Below are 17,987 nucleotides of genomic sequence, written 5' to 3'. Positions count from 1 at the left end.
CCTGCCAGAGGGGAGACTGAGATGAGCTCTTAGGCAGAAGCTCTTCTCTGTGAGGGTGCTGAGGCGCTGGCACAGGGTGCCCAGAGAAGCTGTGGCTGCCCCATCCCTGGCAGTGCTCAAGGCCAGGTTGGACACAGGGGCTTGGAGCAAGCTGCTCCAGTGGAAGGGGTCCCTGCCCGTGGCAGGGGTTGGAGCTGGAGGAGCTTTAAGGTCCCTCCCACCCAAACCAGTCTGGGATTCTATACTGATATGAAATCATTACCCTGTCTGTGCAGTGCGTTTGGCTGCGGTGCTGGTCCTGTGACAGTCAGTGATGTTCGCAGAGTTACCATCTGCCAGCATATGCTCTGGAATAACATGTTACCATGTAAGCTCAAGTAGTAATGCCATATTCTTGTGCTAGAAATACCTCAGGTCCCAAGGAGAAGCCATCAGGTCTCCACTTGGAACCAAAAGCTTTAGTGCTGGTTTTTGTGCATCCCTCAGACGTGCTCTGTGTGCTGGGGATCAGGAAACCCTTCCCAAGTGATGGGGGTGGTTGTGTTGGGAATCCTTGGGTTCCAGCACCCCAGCTTGCCTACCCCCTGTGCTCGCAGCTTCACACACAGCATCTGCTCTGTTTTCACATAAATTGGTTGGAGTTTTGGCACCATGCAACAACCTTGGTTGGCTTTGCTCTTCTCTGATGGGCTTCTTAGCTTGGTGGATGCTGCTTTTAGCAGGATGCTAAACCCAGATGCTGGAAACCCAAGGTGAAAAGGGAAGGACAAGTGCTGCATGAGGTTGGTGTAGGACATTGGAGGGTTTAGGTGAACACAGTCTGGGGAAGGCTCTTGCTAATCCAGTCCCTTCTCTTTGTAGGATAAAGATAAAGTTTCTCTAACCAAGACTCCAAAGTTGGACCGGAGCGATGGCAGCAAAGAGGTGAAGGAGCGAACGACTAAACGGAAGTTGCCTTTCACTGTTGGAACAAATGGAGATCAAAAAGACTCAGATACAGGTACAGAAATTACATATTCCACCCTCAAAATGCGGATGTTTGGGCTGGGGTGAACACACAGTATCCAGTGTTTAACTGGAACAAGAGATTGCTTTGTGGGGAGGCATTTCTTTTGGCTGGTGGTCCATTCTGTTTCTAACTAGTCCAATTCATGAACTGTAGCTTAGACAAGCTAAGGAACAGTGCTGGGCCTGCTAGTAAGAATTTAGAGGATAAATCAGAGGATAAACATGAGTACTCTCTAAGAGAAAAACAAGTAGTAAAAACATGAACTTGCATGCATCTGCCTCAAATAAACCTGAGGTATGTGTGTATGTCTGTGTAAATACATCTGTATCCTTTCCAGACATGTTTTGTTGTTTTGGGGTTTTAAACTGAACAATTACTTACAGTTGGTGTGTGCACAGGCATCATCAAACGTGTGTAAAGCTGTCTGGAGGTCGTAATGGTGTACTGTAGGTGTGACTTCAGTGATGTGGCCGTTTGGGCCTGTTGGAGTGGTTAGATCGGCTCTTTGGGGTTGCTACAAGTGGTCCTCGGGACCCTGAGGTCATTAAGGTCACCTGTCTGCCCCTGTTCAACCCACTGCCAAGGTTGCTTTGGTGGATGCAGCATAACTGCATCCTCAACACATGCCTGGTTTCTAGGAGGCACTGGTGCTGCTATGGGTGTTTCAGCCTGGCTGTGTTGTGGTCAGGCAGGTTGCATGTCGTGGCAGAAAACTGGCTGGTACACATGGCTCTTCCCCACCATGGCCCCGTGTGTTTACAGAGATGTTGACCGGGCTGTGTGATTGGTAAGCAGTTGGGAAGAGCTGCAGCAAAGCTTAGACATGAAGCAGATAATGCTGCTTGGTTGTAAGGGGCTTAGCTGTGGCTTTATGGGCAGAGGTTGGCATAGGTTCTCTCTGGAAGTTTCTAGGAAATCTGCATTTGGAAATACTTCTGGTCAGGTAAGGCTCAGTACCTGTGCAATGAGATAAAACGGGCTATGAGCATGTGAGGTGGTCTGTGGTATGTCAGCCTACTGGAGCTGTTGACCAGTTTCCTCTGGTTCAGAAATCAGGAGGGCAGATCTTAACAGGTCAGAGCCACCACAGCCGTTAGAGCCCAGTGTCTTGAGGCTGGCCCAGCATTTCTGTGGGTTACCATGTGCCAAATGGTAATTTTCACAGTTGCTGAGCTCCCTGTGGGACAGAAAGTCACAAAACGTGAATCTGTTTCGTTAGAGGACAGCTCGTACCGATGGGCCTTGGCAGGGGTGAAGTGTTGGGTTTGCATTTGGGATGTGTGCATAGGAGGGAGTTGGAGAATGAATCAATTTGGGTTTGCAGTGGTGGGAAGAAGGGTGGCCCCTGCCCTTGGGCAGCAGAGAGGGTTACAGCCTGACACGGGTGATCCTCACTTGCTCTCCAAGCAGAGTGGTGCCTGTCGGAGCCCTGTGTTCCCAAGCACATTCATCATGCTCTAGTGTCTCACTTGAATATGTCAAGGGGTTTCACCTGTGGAGGGAGGCAAAACTGATTAGCTGGAACCATAGCTTCTGCTTTGTCAAGGCTGTTTCTGCCATGTTCAATACTTCGTTGCCCAAACTTGCTTCAGGGCTGTCTGACCCTCGTGACAGCTAAAATGTCATGGTAGGGCTCCACCAGTGTGCTTTCCATGAGTCCCAGCAGTTAAGAGGGCTTTGGTCTCTGGCTGCAGAGATGTTGGAAATCCGTCTGCTGGCAGCAGTGAGAAGGAAACGAAATTAAAAGGAGAGCAGCAGGGTAGGGGAGCAGAGGAGAAAACTGGGGACAGGCTGCGGCTGCGGCAGGGTGCAGAGGAGCATCACCGCAGGCTGTGATACACCCCTTCGCGTCAGACCCTGCTTTCAGCAGGAGTGGGACTCTATCTCTTCAGTCTTGTCTTCCCCTTCCTCTTCAGAGCTGGTCCTTCCTGGGGAAGCAGGTACGCGAGCATCAGAGCCGAGCCGAGGGGCAGCAGCGCAGCTCCCCCCTGCAGACAGGACAGTCGGAGGTGGTCATGGTGCTCATTTAAAGACAAACTGGGCTCCACAGACGCTGGGAAGGTGTAGGCGAGGTTCTAGCAACCTGTTTGGTGGAGACTGAGGGGAGGAAGTGACTCAGCCACTGGGGAGGAGATAGCAGCAGGGAGCTACAGATAAACACGCAGTCAGACCGAGACTTAGTAGGAGCCTGTTCCTCTTCTGTGAGATCCTTTACTCCAGGAATCAGATGCTTGAGATGAGAAATGACTTACTGGCACCTTGCTCTCCTCTTGCACCACCCCACTGCAACCGTGGGGTGTTTCAGGTCCTTGTGTTCCCTTGGCCTGGCTCAAGGACGGCTTTCATTGAGCAGGTAGAGGCATGTTTGCAGTGCAGAGGGCTGCCCTGTGCCCATGGGATCATGTGCTCATCTAACAACATGGGTCTGACACTGCACACTCCTGCTCAAGCGTGCGTGGCTGTCAGAGGATGGGCTTTTGTCTCAGACAAAGGGGCTGCAGCAAACCCACCCTGCAGCCCTTGCTCCTTCCCTGGGCAGAACATGAGGATGGAGAGGCTGCTTTTTCCTGGTCTCTTCCTCAGCTTTGATTTCAGCTCTTGGGAGAAGCAGGATTGCAACATCAGTGTTCCAGTTGTGGGGTTGACCTTAGATGATTTATGTAATGCAGTTAAGCTGCTGTACACAGGCTGTTGTGTATGTAAGGGTAGTTTTGCTGGGGTATTCCGCAGCCAAGTGGAACTCAGCTGTGAGGATGTGGGAGCTGAGAGCTAGGAGAGCGCTCTTCTTGCCTGTAGTGGGCTATTTTTTCCCCTCTTCAAATGTTTAAACAATAGTGAATCCTCATCCTGGTTTGTTGCGGTGACTCATTTTCCTTAGCACAGCCTATCTGTTGCCTGTTTTTCTGTCCCTGAATAGCTCTGGCTCAGCTTTGACGTGCGTGCACTCTGTGTGGTGCAAGAAAGCATCTGTCCTGGGTTTGCCTTGCTGTGGAAGGACAGCAAAGCCCACTCTGGCTGGGTGTGGTGTAACAGCCTGTGCTGGGATAGCTGGGATGAGCCCACATGCCTCATGGCCTGTGTTTGCCACCTTGGTGCACAGATGGCACTGTCCCCTTGCCGTCAGGTTGCAAATGTTAACCTCCATCTCTTGTGTGCTCATGGTACTTACCCTGAGCACCGGTGCTTCCCATCACTGGGATGGCTTTTCCAGCTGCACCCAGGCAGAGGTGAGTGTTTGAGGGCAGAGGTTTGTCCCGGCCCTTCACCCTTTGCTCATGCTGCAGTGGGGCAGCTCAACCTGCCCTCCTTCCTTCAGCGCTGCTCTCGCAGCCCACTCATAGAGCTGGCTGAGGTGCATGCGCTGCTGACAGAGTGCTGAGGTGTTCAGAAAGCGAGCAAGTAAGCGGTTTCATTCTTGATCTGGTGTTGCTTGCAGCAGCCTGCCTCCAGCCAGCGTGCCTTCGCTGTGCCCTGATGCTGAGCCAGCTCCCAACGCCACTCAGGGTTTGTTCTCTTATGGGAGATGGGCTCCAGGAGCCCAGCACTGGTTTAAAGGGGGTAGTTTGGGTGCAGTAGGTGCAGTGCTAAAGCTTTTAAAGTTATCTCCTTCAAAATGGTTTCTAGAGCAACAATTCTGGCTTTTGGGTTCCTTAAAGTTAACAGAATAAACTGTCTTTAGGAGAAAAAATAGGCACAAAGCTGTGAGCCTGCAGACCGTGCGTGTTACAGATCCAGTACTGTGGGAGCAGCATCTTTCTGCCTGAGACTTCTCCTTCCTTCTCCTCTCACTCGTGTGGCATCTCCCCACATCTCCAGACGTTGCTGAGAGCCTACGTGCTGCCTGGCAGCTTCCAAACGAGTACATCCAGCTTCTTTCCCAGCAATTTCAGCAGCTTCTGAGGCTTGGTGCAGCTCCTTGCTTGTGTGCTGCACTGAAAGCAGTTTAGGCATTTCATGGTGATGTTAAGAAGCATCCTGCAGGCCACGGCAGGGAGAAGGGGGGACCATGCTGCTGGCAATCCACGTGCAGGGAGATGCAGGAGAGGTGTGCTGGGGTGGCTGGCACAGAGATGCTCCTCCTGTATGCTCCTGGGGCACTGGTGCCAGCAGTGCTGAGCCACGGCTGACTCACAAGGCTGACTCAACGGCACCAGACTGCGGCATGGGGCTGGGCGCTCCCCACCTCCCTGCAGCCCCGCGGCTTCACATGAGCAGGTTTCTGACTGCTCCGTGTCATGTACACCCGGTCAGGTAATGCTGCTCGAAGGTCAGCTGTGAAATGCAGAGTCCGGAGTGTAAAACTCGTGATACCCACTCATCCTGCAGTTTCTTTAGCTGGATGTCAGGCTGGCTGTCACCTGAGTCCCTTGGCTCGAGGCTGAGATCTAGTTTCCAGACCTTTAGTCATCATCATCATCATCATCACCAGGGAGAGTTAGGACTTAATACAAACCTCTGAACACTGTGAGTTAATTTTGGCCTCTGAGAGCTCTCCCTGAGCAAGGCTGGGTCACAACTGCAGGTCCACAGCAGTGGACCAGCTTGTTGCCTGTTACCCCCTTGGGTGCAGAAGGTCTGTCTCCTCTGAGGATTTGCTTGGGAGAAGTGAGGAATACACTGGAGCTTATTTTCCCTTTGCAGGGTTGCTGCTGTATTTTTTGTGCCTCCAACTCTTCAGGTTCTACTCCTGTTCCTCCTCAGGCTTGAGTGAAATCTAGAGGACTGGTTTTGTGTGGGCTTGGTGACAAATCAGTGCATGTAAAAGAGAAGCTTGGTTTAGTCCAGGTCATGTACAAATCCTGCCATTGCCAAATAGCATGCAGGCTTAAATTAATGTACTCTTTAAAGTGGGGGCCCTGGAGCCATCCTGTGCTCATTCTCACAGCTGTGGCCATGCAGAGCTAGTGAAGTGTCTGCTGCTATTGGTCAGTGAGGGCAGCAGATGGGGTACCCAGCCCTCGCCTGGTCCACAACCAAAACCACTTCACTTGTATGAAGTTCCTCAAACACAAGAGAAATCCTTATTTTGAAGTGTTTTGTCGTGGAGACTTCAATGTCTGTGGCAGCTCTTGAGTGTTTTGCTGACCTGAAGTCCCCTGAGGAGGGAACAGGGGGGAGGCAGGAGGGGTTTGAGTGCCTCTGAAAGTGCTGCAGATGGGGATCTGTGGTGGGTTAGATGCCCTTTAAATCCCATGGGTGATAACCTGAAAGCTGAAGCCCTCAGGTCCTGCAGTAGTGTTGGGCTGCCCCTTCCTCCATCAGCAGCGGCTCATGGCCAAGCAGGAGCCTGGTTCTCCCTGTGCCACCCGAGCACTGCTGCTTCAGTCTCTGGCTGGGAAGCAAAGGGGATCAGTGTGTGGTTTAGCAGCACTGTGGCTTCAGGTCATGGGATTTCTCAGCATCACTTGATGTTGTTGTTGCCCTAATTGTTTGAGTTGAACCAAATGTCACGCAGGCTGTGCTGGCAGCGATGCTGATGCCGTGCTGGGGCTGGCGGAGGTGGGGGACTGGCCGTGGTGCAGGGCACAGAGCAGGAGGAGACTCCTGCTCTGGAGATGGAGAGCGGCAGCTTCCCGTGCCGACCGAAATAACAACAGCGTCATCTGCATCTGTTGTGGTCTCGTGGTATTTGATGGTCATCTCAGCCTGGGGAGGCGGGGAGAGGTGGCTAGACTGGATGGGGGGGAATGGAAAACATGGCCTGAGAGGCCTGCAGCTGAAATGTAGAAGTCCTTAAGCTGTTTCTGCCTCTTGCTTTGATGAAAGAAATAAAAGGAATACTGTGCTTCTAAGTTCTTGAATAATAAAGTAGGTGTAAGCCGAGATTAAGAAGCTGGTAGAACTACTTCATGTCCCCTGCCCTCCTGCCTCCCCCAACCCCTTGCTCTCTCTTGCTACTCCTCTCAGCTACCCATAACACTCTGCTGGTGTTCTGGAGGGTGTTGGTGACACCCCAGCCGTGTCCATCATCCAGCTCCCCTCCGACCTGAGATGTCCTGGCAGCTTCCTTGCTTGCACCCTGAGGTCCATTCCCAGCCAGACAGCAGGTTTGTGAGGTTTGTGTTGTAGTCCTCCCTTATATAATGATACATTTCTTTAGCAACCTGCCATAAACCCCAGAGATGCCCTTGCCCCTTTGCAGAGCACCTGAGCACTTGCCTTGAGGCCCCACTTTGGCACAGAATGGTTTTGTTTTTGGGGGGAAGAAGGGAGAGACAAAACCCCAACCAGCCCTGCGAGCTGTAAGTGCACACACGGCTTTCCCTGTCTGTAGAGCACTGTCCAGGGCTGATCCCAAGGGCTTGTATACTTCCGGGGGACCAGGGTTAGCGTGAGGACGGTCAACAGAAGCCGGCCTCCGAGCTTGAAACTTGTGCTGCTTCACAGCCTCCTTCATGCTAATCCCCTGAGTATGTTACGTGACACTAATTGCGAGGTTAGAAAATGCCTGATGAATCAGATGACCCAAACCCTGGTCCTCTCCCAGAGCTGGCTCTTGGGTTGCCTAATGCCTGAGAGGGGCTTGAGTGCCCCTGCATGGGAATGGGCTCGTTAGTCACAAGTTGGGAGGCTGGCGAGGGAATCCGTGAGAAGCAAATTGCTGGCTTATTAAAAAATGCATCTGCCTCCGAAACTCCTATTTGTGCGCGTTTCCCGTCTCTGGCTGCGCTCGGCTGTGTGCAGCTGGAGGGCTCTAATGGGCTCTGCTGCACTGGGTCTTTCTTTGGTTGTATAATTTCAGTCCTTTTACTAAAATAGTCAAGAAACTGTTCTCACCTAGCAACCAGGGAGAGAGTGAATGTCAGAGCTTCTCCGTTTCTAGCTGGGCTCCATAATGCCAGTACAGTGTGGATAGACTGGCAAACACCAGCCTTCAGATCACCCTTAGAAACTCCCCGTGTGCATCAGCCATCTGGGAAGTGCTGTGTGGAAAAAGCAGGTCGTTTTATGATGGGAGCTGCCATAAATCTCCCTCCTCCCCCCTTCGTCACCTCCTTAACATGCAGAGTGAGAGGTTGCAGTGTGCTGTGTCTCTGTGAACCAAAAATCTATCAATGATGGCTTTTTTGCTTCATACAAGAGCTTTTATCAGCTCTGTCTGCAGAGTGCCTTGCCCGATGCTCCCAGGAGGGGAGGAATGTCAGGAGCCTTCATCCCCATCCGCCCTCCTTCATCTCCTTCTGTTTTGTGGGAAATTAAAGGTTTGGACCTGAAAACTAGGGTCTCAGAATTATTCATGTTTAACATGGAGATTTGTTTCTGGTATAAGCCCCTTGGTTCCTGTTGCAGCAGTTTGTTAGCCAGTGGCTGCTCTGGTGAGAAGATGCGTTTACATGCATAGATGGTATTGTCTGTCCTGCAAGTGGAGGGAGAATGCCTGTATTTGGATCACACAGCATTGAACCTCTCTAGCAGAATGATGCTTTTAAAGGTACTGCAAGCACTGGGGTGCAGCCTGTGAGTTGTCTGTCCCCAGGCTAATGGGGCTCAGTCCCACACACAGTGACCTGATGTGGTTATAAATGGGCTTGTTCCCCCTGCTGACACCTCTCCTCCGCTTCTGAGTGTTGGAGCTGATGTCTTCACCATCCTTTCAGCTTAGCTGTGCAGGATCAGGCTCTGGCTCTGGTCCCTCCCCATCCTTCAAATTAGAAAGCAGCTCGCTGCTGTATAGAAGAGGCTCAGGTGCCTTCCTTGCCGTTCTGTGGAAGCAGACCCTGCTATAGCTTTTCCTCTCATTTTCCTCTTCGGTTTCGTTTTTGGCACCTGCTTTCACTTGGCTGATGAGCCAGACATCATCTCCCATCTGTGCCCCCCAGCCTGTGTGTATTGCAGGCTCTGCAGCATGTCCGTGCCCTCCTGGTGCAGAGCCTCCCCTGGTCCTCGGGTGCAGCTTTCCAGCCCCAGTGCTGCCTTCCTCTGCTTTTTGGTGGTCTCCATGCAGCCCTGTTCCCCCTTCTCACTCACTGCCTTGCTTTTGTCCTGCTCCCCACTGCCCTCCTGTTGTTTATCTGCCCATGCCGTTGTGCTGTTTCCACTGCCTTCCCCTCAGCACCATCCTGTACGCTTGTCCTTAAATTCTGGGGATGCCCGCGGAGCCTCTTGACGTCGTTGTATCGTGTGCTGTAAACCTTTTGGCTCATGATCAGCCTTGTTCAGCACACGTTGGTCCATGTCTGCAGATGCCCTGCGAGCTCCAGGCTGCCTGTGCTCAGGTTAAACCTGCTTTTCTCCTGGTTTGAGCTGACATGCTCCAAAATGTTTTATGCCCTACAACTTCTGCAGTAAAAATGAGTCACTCTTACGCGTGCTAGGCTGAGGATGGGGAAAACAGAGGCTTGTGCAATCTCTCGGGGGTGCAATGCAGTCTCTGTTGCTGTCTGTGCTGGTCTAATTTATTCTCATTGATCTTTTGTTTGTCTGCTTGCTCGGCAAATAAACTGTTTTAAATCCCTACTCACCGGCAAGCCAACAGCCAGTTTCTCTGTGCAACGCTGAGATGTTCAGCGTAAGCTGGATGGTTTGGAAATGGTATTTTTCCTCAGGGTACCACCTTACATGTGTGCGTTGTCATGTTGGAACAGCTTAAACAGATGCTTTTTGCATTACAGGGAACGATGTGCTCGTGGGGAGCGAGGAGCTGAGCAGCTCAGCCACAGCTCAGGGTTGGAGCTCCTGTCCCCACAACCTGCCAGCATCTCACAGTGCCTGTTCGAGGCAGATTTTCCATCACCACCCTTTTCTCTGTCCTCTGCCTCTCTCCCATTTTGGCTCGGGCCTGCTAGAGCCAGCCCAACAGCCCTGAACGCCTTTGTGCCCTGGGACCTCCACAGAGCTGCTGATGGGCTTCCAGCAGCTCTGGATTTAGTCCCCATTGCAGCAGCACGAGCGTTGCATGACCTGCACTCTAATTTGGGCACAAGAACCACCTGCGGGGCTAATGCTTGGGCCTCTTTGTCCTGTGAACCTGCTGCTGTCCTGCCTTTCACAAGCCTCCTGGGTTTAGTGTGATGAAAGGAGGGAGCAGCAGCTCCCGGCTGTGCTGGGCAGCCGCAGCTCTGCTTGGATCCTGCTTTTTCCCCTTTAAGCCTGTGCGTGCGGTTCCTGCCAGCGTCAGTGTGAGGGAAGAGCCAAGCAGGATCCCCAAATTAAACCACCGCAGCGCCAGGCTGAGGCTTCGCTCTGGAGGTTTGCAGAGGGCTGAAGCAAGCAGCAAAAGAGCTGCTTTAAAAACAGCTGAGTGGAGGTGCGCAGCGCATCACTGGGCTACTGTCATCTTCCTTCCCATTAGGATCAGTGTGCCCGGTCCAGCCACCATCTCTGGAGATGGGCAGTGAGATAATTCCTTGTCTGCACACCCCCTTGTGCCTCTGGTTTTTGTGCTTACACACAAGGACTGGCATGCATACAGCTTGCTGAAGCGGTTTTAGTGTAAAATAACCTTTATTCCTGATTGCTGAGGTATTTTTTTACCCATTGTGAGCGTTCCTGTTAATTTGCTCCACATTGCTGCAAGGTGTTATAAGAGAAGCATTTAACAGAGGAGAAGAAGCAGCTCACAGGAGCCAGTGGCACCTGAAGCATTGAGCAGAGACCTTTGTGCAGGTGCCCTTTAAAATCTGCTGAAAATCAGAGTCTGAGTAAAGTCTTCTGAATTGAAATAAACCACGTTTGCAGCCCCATGGCCCCAGAACCAGAGGGAGGAATCCCAGTCCTGCCGGGCAGGAGGAGACACTGAGGAGTGAAGCACCATGGTCACGCAGGACTAGGTGTGATCCGGTGATCCTGTGCAGCACCGGGTGATGCTGCCTTCCCACAGGGAGACACACACAATCCCGAGTCCTTGGCTGCCTCACCATAGCCAGGGGGAGCTGGTCGCTTCCCATTTATTTATATCTTGTTGATCACCTGGTTTTTAATGTTAAATGTTCTGTGGAGGAGGACGTTCTGCAACTGCAGGATTAATAGAAGTTTAAGGGGGTTTCGAGTGAACTCGGTAATCAGTTCTTGCAAATCACAGGCTCATGCTGACAGCGTGCAGCAGCCCATAATAGTAAAATGAAAACATTCCCATTCTAACTGTGGCTCCCTCCACACACACAGAGCAGCCCTCTGCCACATACAACCCCTCTGCACTGCCTCTAATTCAAAGCCCCTTCCTAGTGGCACCAGCCAAGGTGTGACCCCCCCTTGAGCATCCTTGTGCTCCGTGACAAGGCTGGATGTGACCAGGAGCTGCCTGTTGAGCTGAGGTGTGTGGATAAGCTGAGCCTGGCTGAGCAGCATTTAACAAGCAGGAGCTCTGGAGCTTGGCGAGGAGCAGCCTGTGCTCAGATGGGTATGCCTGGCTCAACTGGCTGCTCAGCTCATGGAAGTGCCTGGGCCCAGTTGTTTTCTTCCCATAAGCACATCGAGTTTGATTTTATTTTAAACCATTAAAAAACTGTCCACTTTCCTGTGATCTGATTTCATCTTATAGCTCAGTTATAGCTGCCAGGGTGACCGAAATGTAGCTTTAGAGAAGCTGACCAGGATTCTCCTTCAGTGCACAGATGTATTTCCAGGGCTTCTACTTGAAGAAGAGTGACCTGTGCTGTCTGGTTAGAGAAATTACCTGGTATGGAGTTGTCATTTCTTAAATGTACAGGATCCCAGGGGCAATGGAAATCGTCTGCTCTGGGCCAGATCTTTGCAGTGGGAGGGCAGCAGAGGGTGGCACTTTGGGGCAGGGTGAAGGGTTTTGGGTCTGCCTGCTGAGTGGTGGCCAAGGGAGTGCAGGAGATGCAAGTGGCGTGAGTCGAGCTGGAGCAGTGGAGATGGCCCCACTCATTGCTGCCCTCGAATACCAGAGACTTTTACACCACTGGCAGTTTGAATGAGGAAACCTGTGCTTCTGTGCAAAGTCCAGTGAGTGAGTTCAAACCCATCCGTCACAGTTTCTCCTGACCTGCTGGACTTTGTATGGAGGCAAAGCAGGCTCTGTCCTGCCAGTGGCCATGTGCCAGAGACCGCAATGGATTTCTCAAAACAACAAATACAACCGGGTAAGCAGAGCTGGGCTGGAGGGCGCAGGATTTGCCTTTCCCAGGCTGCCAGACCCTGCCTTGGCACAGGGCTTGTGGTAGGGAAAAGACTGCATGCAGCTTGTCCATAAAGCTTGCGTCTGTGTGATCCACTGCATATCCTCTTGGAGGTCTGCATCTCCTCACACACATTTGACTACCAGTTTCAGGATGCCGGGTGGTTACATGGTGGGGTTTCCTCTTCCTGGCTGCTGGGAGATGAAGCCCAGTTTCTTGAGGAGCATTATCAGACATTTACTTGTTCACAGACCTAAGTGTATTATCCCTCTAATGCTTTCTGGGGTTTTCAGAATATCTTAAACAAAATGATCAGCATGTTTAGAGTCTAACGTTTGAGTAGAAGAGATTCCATGCCTATCCTGCCTCACTGGAAGACTTGATGTACCATATCAGCAGTGTAATCAGCCCATGTGAAAGTGCTCCAGATCACAGTGTTCCTCTTTGAGGAGAGCAGGTATTTGCAGGCTTACTGTGATAATAACCTCTCAATGCCTTTGTCTCCTGGCAGCATCCTGGTGAGTGCCTGTCTCTGCTGGGGCTGACAATAAAGATTCCTTCCCTGTGAGGGTGCTGAGGCGCTGGCCCAGGGTGCCCAGAGAAGCTGTGGCTGCCCCATCCCTGGCAGTGCTCAAGGCCAGGTTGGACACAGGGGCTTGGAGCAAGCTGCTCCAGTGGAAGGGGTCCCTGCCCGTGGCAGGGGTTGGAGCTGGAGGAGCTTTAAGGTCCCTTCCAACCCAAACCAGGCTGTGACTCTGTGAGCCAGTGGCTGGTGCCTGTGCAAAACTCCCTTTTCATTAAAAAGATGTTTATGTCGTGCTTCAGAGTCACAGGCAGGATTTGTTCCGTTGAAAAGCACGGGTGGTCAGTTGGAGAACAGAGTCCCTGTTTATATCCCTGTTTAGTAGGGTTGAACAGCTTGTCTCTGCAGTCTTCAGTACATCAAGGATGCAGTGAGGTGGTTTACTGCTCAGGTTTCTTAAGCAGCATCAAGCCAGCCTTGACTCAAACTGGTGTTTGAGCGTGTGATGTGAGGACAAGCAGCCACTCACCTGGCTTTGATAACTTCTGTAGCTGTGGCTGCTCAGAATGTTGGTACCAGCCCTGCAGTCAGCTGGCTCTAAACAAACTGTATCAGTGCTCAGAAATAGACGTGATCAAAGTTGGATTTTCCACTTGGCGTGCACCGTTATCTTCCTTATGCTTCTTTGTGGGTTTAGGACAGTTGCCTAGTAGGAGGGATGCAGCTTGGCTGCTGGCAAGGAATTGCCATGCTGCTCTGCAGATATTCTGCCTCTTGCTCGGATGGCTTCTTGAAAGAAAACTTTATTTTTCTTTCTTGAAGTGGCACCTTGAAACTTTGTTTGCTGAATGCATCCCTTCAGCAGGACTCCCAAGAAACCTGGAGAGGGGCTTTGGACAAGGGCCTGCAGGGACAGCCAAGGGGAATGGCTTGAACCTGCCAGAGGGGAGGCTGAGATGAGCTCTTAGGCAGAAGCTCTTCCCTGGGAGGGTGGTGACTCTATGGCTCTGGCATGGCTCTGGCTCTGTGGACCCGCTGGTGAGGAGGATGCAGCAGGATTTGTGCTTTCACCAAACAGCATCAACAAAGCAAGCAAACAAACCAGAAGCACAGAGGAAGGGCTGCTGACTCTCCTTGAATGGGAAAAGGATCAATACTTGCACAAAGACTGGAAAATATTCAAGACAAGGCTGTATTAGTATCAGGCTTCTCACAGAGATTGGATGCCTGAGCTGCGCACGGGGAAGGACGCAGCCAGTTGCACAGTGCAGGGTCTACTTCTCACCAGCTTGCAGCAGGCTGCTGCTGTGTGGCTCCCTGAGAGCAAGGCTGGAGGTGCAGGGTGAAGCTGGGGTTTGTCTCATCCCTGTGCATATGGCATTCCAGCAACAAATTCCAACTTCAGAGGAGGCCACGCGCAGCCCATTTGTGGGAGCTGCCTTTGTAGCTGACTGATTTAGGAGACTGAGGGTCAGGCTGGGATTTGGGGGATGACAAGCCAGGCAGGAGTTTCTTCCTGCCCTCCTGTTCGGGATTTTCTTAAGAGGGATGCAAGAATATATATGGCTAAGAAGTCATGTGCCTGACCTGCAGGTGTGTGCTTTGCACTAGGGAGGAGAGGACCAGCCTGGTGCTCCCAGGGGCAGTGCGCCCGTTTGATGATAATGAAGGGATGAGATGGTAACGTTTCCAAGCTGTCAGCCTGTGTCTTGTTAGCACTTTTTGTTGATGCTTTTAGGTGCCTCCAGTTCAGTCCATGCTGTGGTGGTGTAAGGCTGCGTATGCTTCTCAAAGCACCATGGCATGAAATGGAGGCTCCTAGAAGCAAGATGGAAGGTAGAGACCACAAAGGACCTGCTTCCTCCCTCTTGCGCTGTTCTTTGATGGTGGTGGGAGAGCTGGTAGAGGCCTATACTGGGAAACGCTGTCAGAAGAGCTGGTGGGCAGCCGGAGCAGTGTGTGTCCCAGCTGCCCTGGGTGCAGGTGCTCCCACTGCAGGGATGCATCCTTCACCACAAGCTTTTCTGTTTGTGAGATACAGAAATGGATTGAAGAGCTGTTAGCACTGCTCAGAAGCAAACATGGCTTTGAGTTCCAGCAGCATTCACAGCTTGTGTTCCTGTGTCTCCACAGAAAAGCAGGGTCCTGAGCGGAAGAGGATTAAAAAGGAACCCGCCACCAGAAAGCCTGGCTTGCTCTTCGGAATGGGCCTTTCGGGGATCCGGGCAGGATATCCACTGTCCGAGCGCCAACAAGTTGCTCTCCTTATGCAGATGACAGCAGAAGAGTCTGCAAACAGCCCAGGTAAGGTCCAGAGGGTGGGTTTGCTCAGTGTGGTTAAGGGAGCTCCTTGAAGGCAGCAGGGATGAGCTGCACCCCCTGGCAGCTCATCCCTGAGGATGCTCCATGAGGTCTCCCTGCTCACAGTGCTGGAGGTGAGATGCAGGAACAGGGCAGCAGGACACCTGCTCCCACTGCAGGCACTGCCGTAGGCTCACATGTGGCTGCTGCTGCCCTTCCTTCTTCCAGGATAAGGCAGTAGCAGACGTCCCGTGGGCCAAATCCAGGCCATCACTGAGCCTGCCCTGGCTGCTTAACGGCAGTTTTGGTTCCACGGGAGCTCCTTCATGTTAGAGCTTCACATTTTCTACTGGCTCTGGGGCTAACTCAGTAAAGGAACATTGTGAATAATGTTAGAATATCTTCCTCTGTGGGTTTTTTTAAGGTTTCTTCCTGCAGAGGGGGATAGGATGTGTAACCACTGCAACTGTAACGTGAGATGTGGAGCAGCTGGAACGTGTTTACCATGCATTTTGTATTTTAGTCATTTTTATCTGCTGCATACATGACCCCCCAGGGTTTTTAGAGGCACTGTGCTGTCTGTATGAGCACATCTGCACCCTACACACAGATGTTGCAGCTCTAGCCACGTATTTTTTTCCTTCTTAACACAGATCTAGCTGCTTATGTTGCTGTTATATGGGGTGAGGAAAAGGGGAGGCAGAAAAGCTGCATAGTGTTCAGAGCATTCAGATGTTCTCTCAGGAAATGTGCAGTCTCCTCCCAAAGCTGTCAGACCTCACGTATTAAAGGCAGCTTCCCTTAGGAAATGAGGTTTTAGGGTAAGGAGCTGCATTATCTGCTTCCAAATGCTGGGATTGCCTACAGTCTTTGCAAGGGCTGCAGTTCTCTCAAGTGGGCTTTGGCAGCCTGCAATTAATATCTGCATTATGCATATACAGGCTTTCCTCTGTCTTCACAGCGACTTCAGAGGTGCAGTTGCCTCTCGTGCCTTACGGTGAGCGTTTTAGGGAGAGGCAAGATGAAACGCGTTGCAAGAGCTCCCTCTAAGGGATTTTTAGGCTTCCTTTGAATTGCGGTTCTTTACTCTTGTTTCTTTTCTCCATGCAGTTGACACAACACCAAAGCATCCCTCTCAGTCTACAGTTTGTCAGAAGGGAACTCCTAACTCTGCCTCCAAAACCAAAGATAAAGTAAATAAGAGAAACGAGCGAGGAGAGACTCGGCTGCATCGAGCTGCCATCCGAGGAGATGCCCGGCGCATCAAGGAGCTCATAATCGAGGGTGCAGATGTCAATGTGAAAGACTTCGCAGGTAACCAGCCTGCTGGCAGCACTGGGGGGCAGCTGAACCTTTTCCCAACCTGGTTGAATGTTCTACCTCTAAGAATGGCTCCCACTAGAGAAAGCAGTTTCTTTATAACATGGGTTTGTGACTTGTAAATAATGGCTTAACCAGAAATTGTTTTGTCCTTTGGGGAGGAAAAAATCTTGCTATCCTCTAGAAACAAAACAACAAACCCTACTTCAAGTTTGTCAAAATAATAAATCCCTGAAAAGCATCAGTTCCCTTGTTGGAGTTTGGGAGCTGAATTTCCAGGCTATGCTATTGCTCTGAACGTGGTCCTGCGCAGGGCAGTGATGCTGGGCTGGGCTAGATCCATAGCCATCCCTGGGGTTGCTGCAGCTACACACTCTTTATACTGTGACAAGGACCTTCTTCTCCATCTTCTTGTGTCCTTCCAAGAGGGTGTCTTCTTGGAAGTCTGGAGGGGAATTCACAAAGGAAGTGGGCTGGCTTAGCTCTCTTTTTACTTAAAATATAAGAAATCATGTGCACAAAAATACTGACAAGAGTGGGTTTGTAAAGTCGTTGCTCCAGGGTTGACTGGCTGATCCTACAGCTTTTTGGGGTTCGTTTTTAAGTACCAAACATTAAGGTCAGGCTCCCAGCTGCGCCGGCCCAGTGTCTGTGTTAGAGGAGACATTGACCATCCTGATGCTCAGCTCAGGAGCCTCACCACCTCCTTCTCCTCCTCAGTGGGGCCACCAAGCTCCTGCTTCTGGTGGTGGGAATGGGAAAGGGAGTCTGGAATGGGGACAACCCTGAGTCCTGTGGTGAGAAGGCAGCCGTGAGGTGGCGAGCAGTGCTGTTGATGCACACCAGTGCCAGTGATGGGGCTGAATTAGCCCTTCTTCCAGCACATCCCAGAGCTTCACTTTGCTCTTTGCTGTTCTCTTTGCACGATTTTGGAGCTATAAGTAGATCTGCATGTTCCTCTGCCTGTATGATTAATACCAGTGCTAGGCTGAAGTATCAGCTGTGATTAATTCTGGTCACAGGTGCTCCTTGTGAATGCTTCAAGTGAAGGTAACGGAACGAGCTACCACGATGCTATCAGCAAAATACCGAAGGAGCCAAGCACATTTGCTGGGAAACTTCAAAACAGTTTCTGCTTAAAAATAGTCTGTTTGAACATGATAAAATATTTCATTCCGTGTTTCTCAGAGGTTTGTTTGAGAGCCTGAGCCACTGTTACTGTGGAGGCATGCTGTTTGGTTTCTCCCTGAGCTGAGGGCCTGTTTGCAGCTGCAATGGCTGCTTGCTTTGGAGAGTACACAGAAAATATGGGTGAGATCTGTGTGGGGGAGCCATGTCTGTAGCTCAGGGCTCATCCTGATATGGGCAGCAGTGTTTTGCCCTTATGGAGGAGCTGAAAGGGGAAAGGATTTGAGACCTCGGTGATGGCTTTTACTCAGCATCAGCAATTCTCCTTATTTCCTACATAAAACTTTGCCTTTTCGTTTCCCAGAGCTGTGTCCGTTCTGATAGATGATCTAGCTATCTAGATGTGTGTAGCACATTGCATGACCAGAGGGAAAAGCAGAATTGATTCAGCTACCACCTGGTTTGAGTAACAAAGGCAGAGCTGCAGGTTTCTTCCTGCTGTGCCATGGGGAGCCAGGCAAACAAGCCCATCACATTGGCCATCAGAGGAACAGACTCCTTGACACATTCACACCCGTAGCGTGAGATTTTCACCATCCCTAACTTTCTCCATGAAGGTGATGCC

At 51.3% G+C, this 17,987-nt stretch overlaps 1 protein-coding gene across 8 annotated transcripts in view; it reads left to right on the top strand.

The window, feature by feature from the left end:
* ANKRD11 (ankyrin repeat domain containing 11) overlaps window positions 1-17,987 on the top strand; it is a 153,422-nt gene that overhangs the window by 117,410 nt on the left and 18,025 nt on the right. For all 8 annotated transcript variants that reach the window (XM_080637872.1, XM_080637869.1, XM_080637868.1 and 5 more), the window contains 3 exons: window positions 862-1,000; window positions 14,747-14,917; window positions 16,025-16,228. In XM_080637872.1, the coding sequence (XP_080493998.1) occupies window positions 862-1,000; window positions 14,747-14,917; window positions 16,025-16,228 (514 nt within the window). The remainder of the gene's footprint in view (window positions 1-861; window positions 1,001-14,746; window positions 14,918-16,024; window positions 16,229-17,987) is intronic.

The sequence above is a fragment of the Psittacula echo genome (genome assembly GCF_963264785.1).
Source record: "Psittacula echo genome assembly, chromosome: Z".
Taxonomy (NCBI): Eukaryota; Metazoa; Chordata; class Aves; order Psittaciformes; family Psittacidae; genus Psittacula; species Psittacula echo.
Note: the sequence above shows the minus strand (reverse complement) of the source record. Positions and strands in the feature narration are given on the sequence as shown.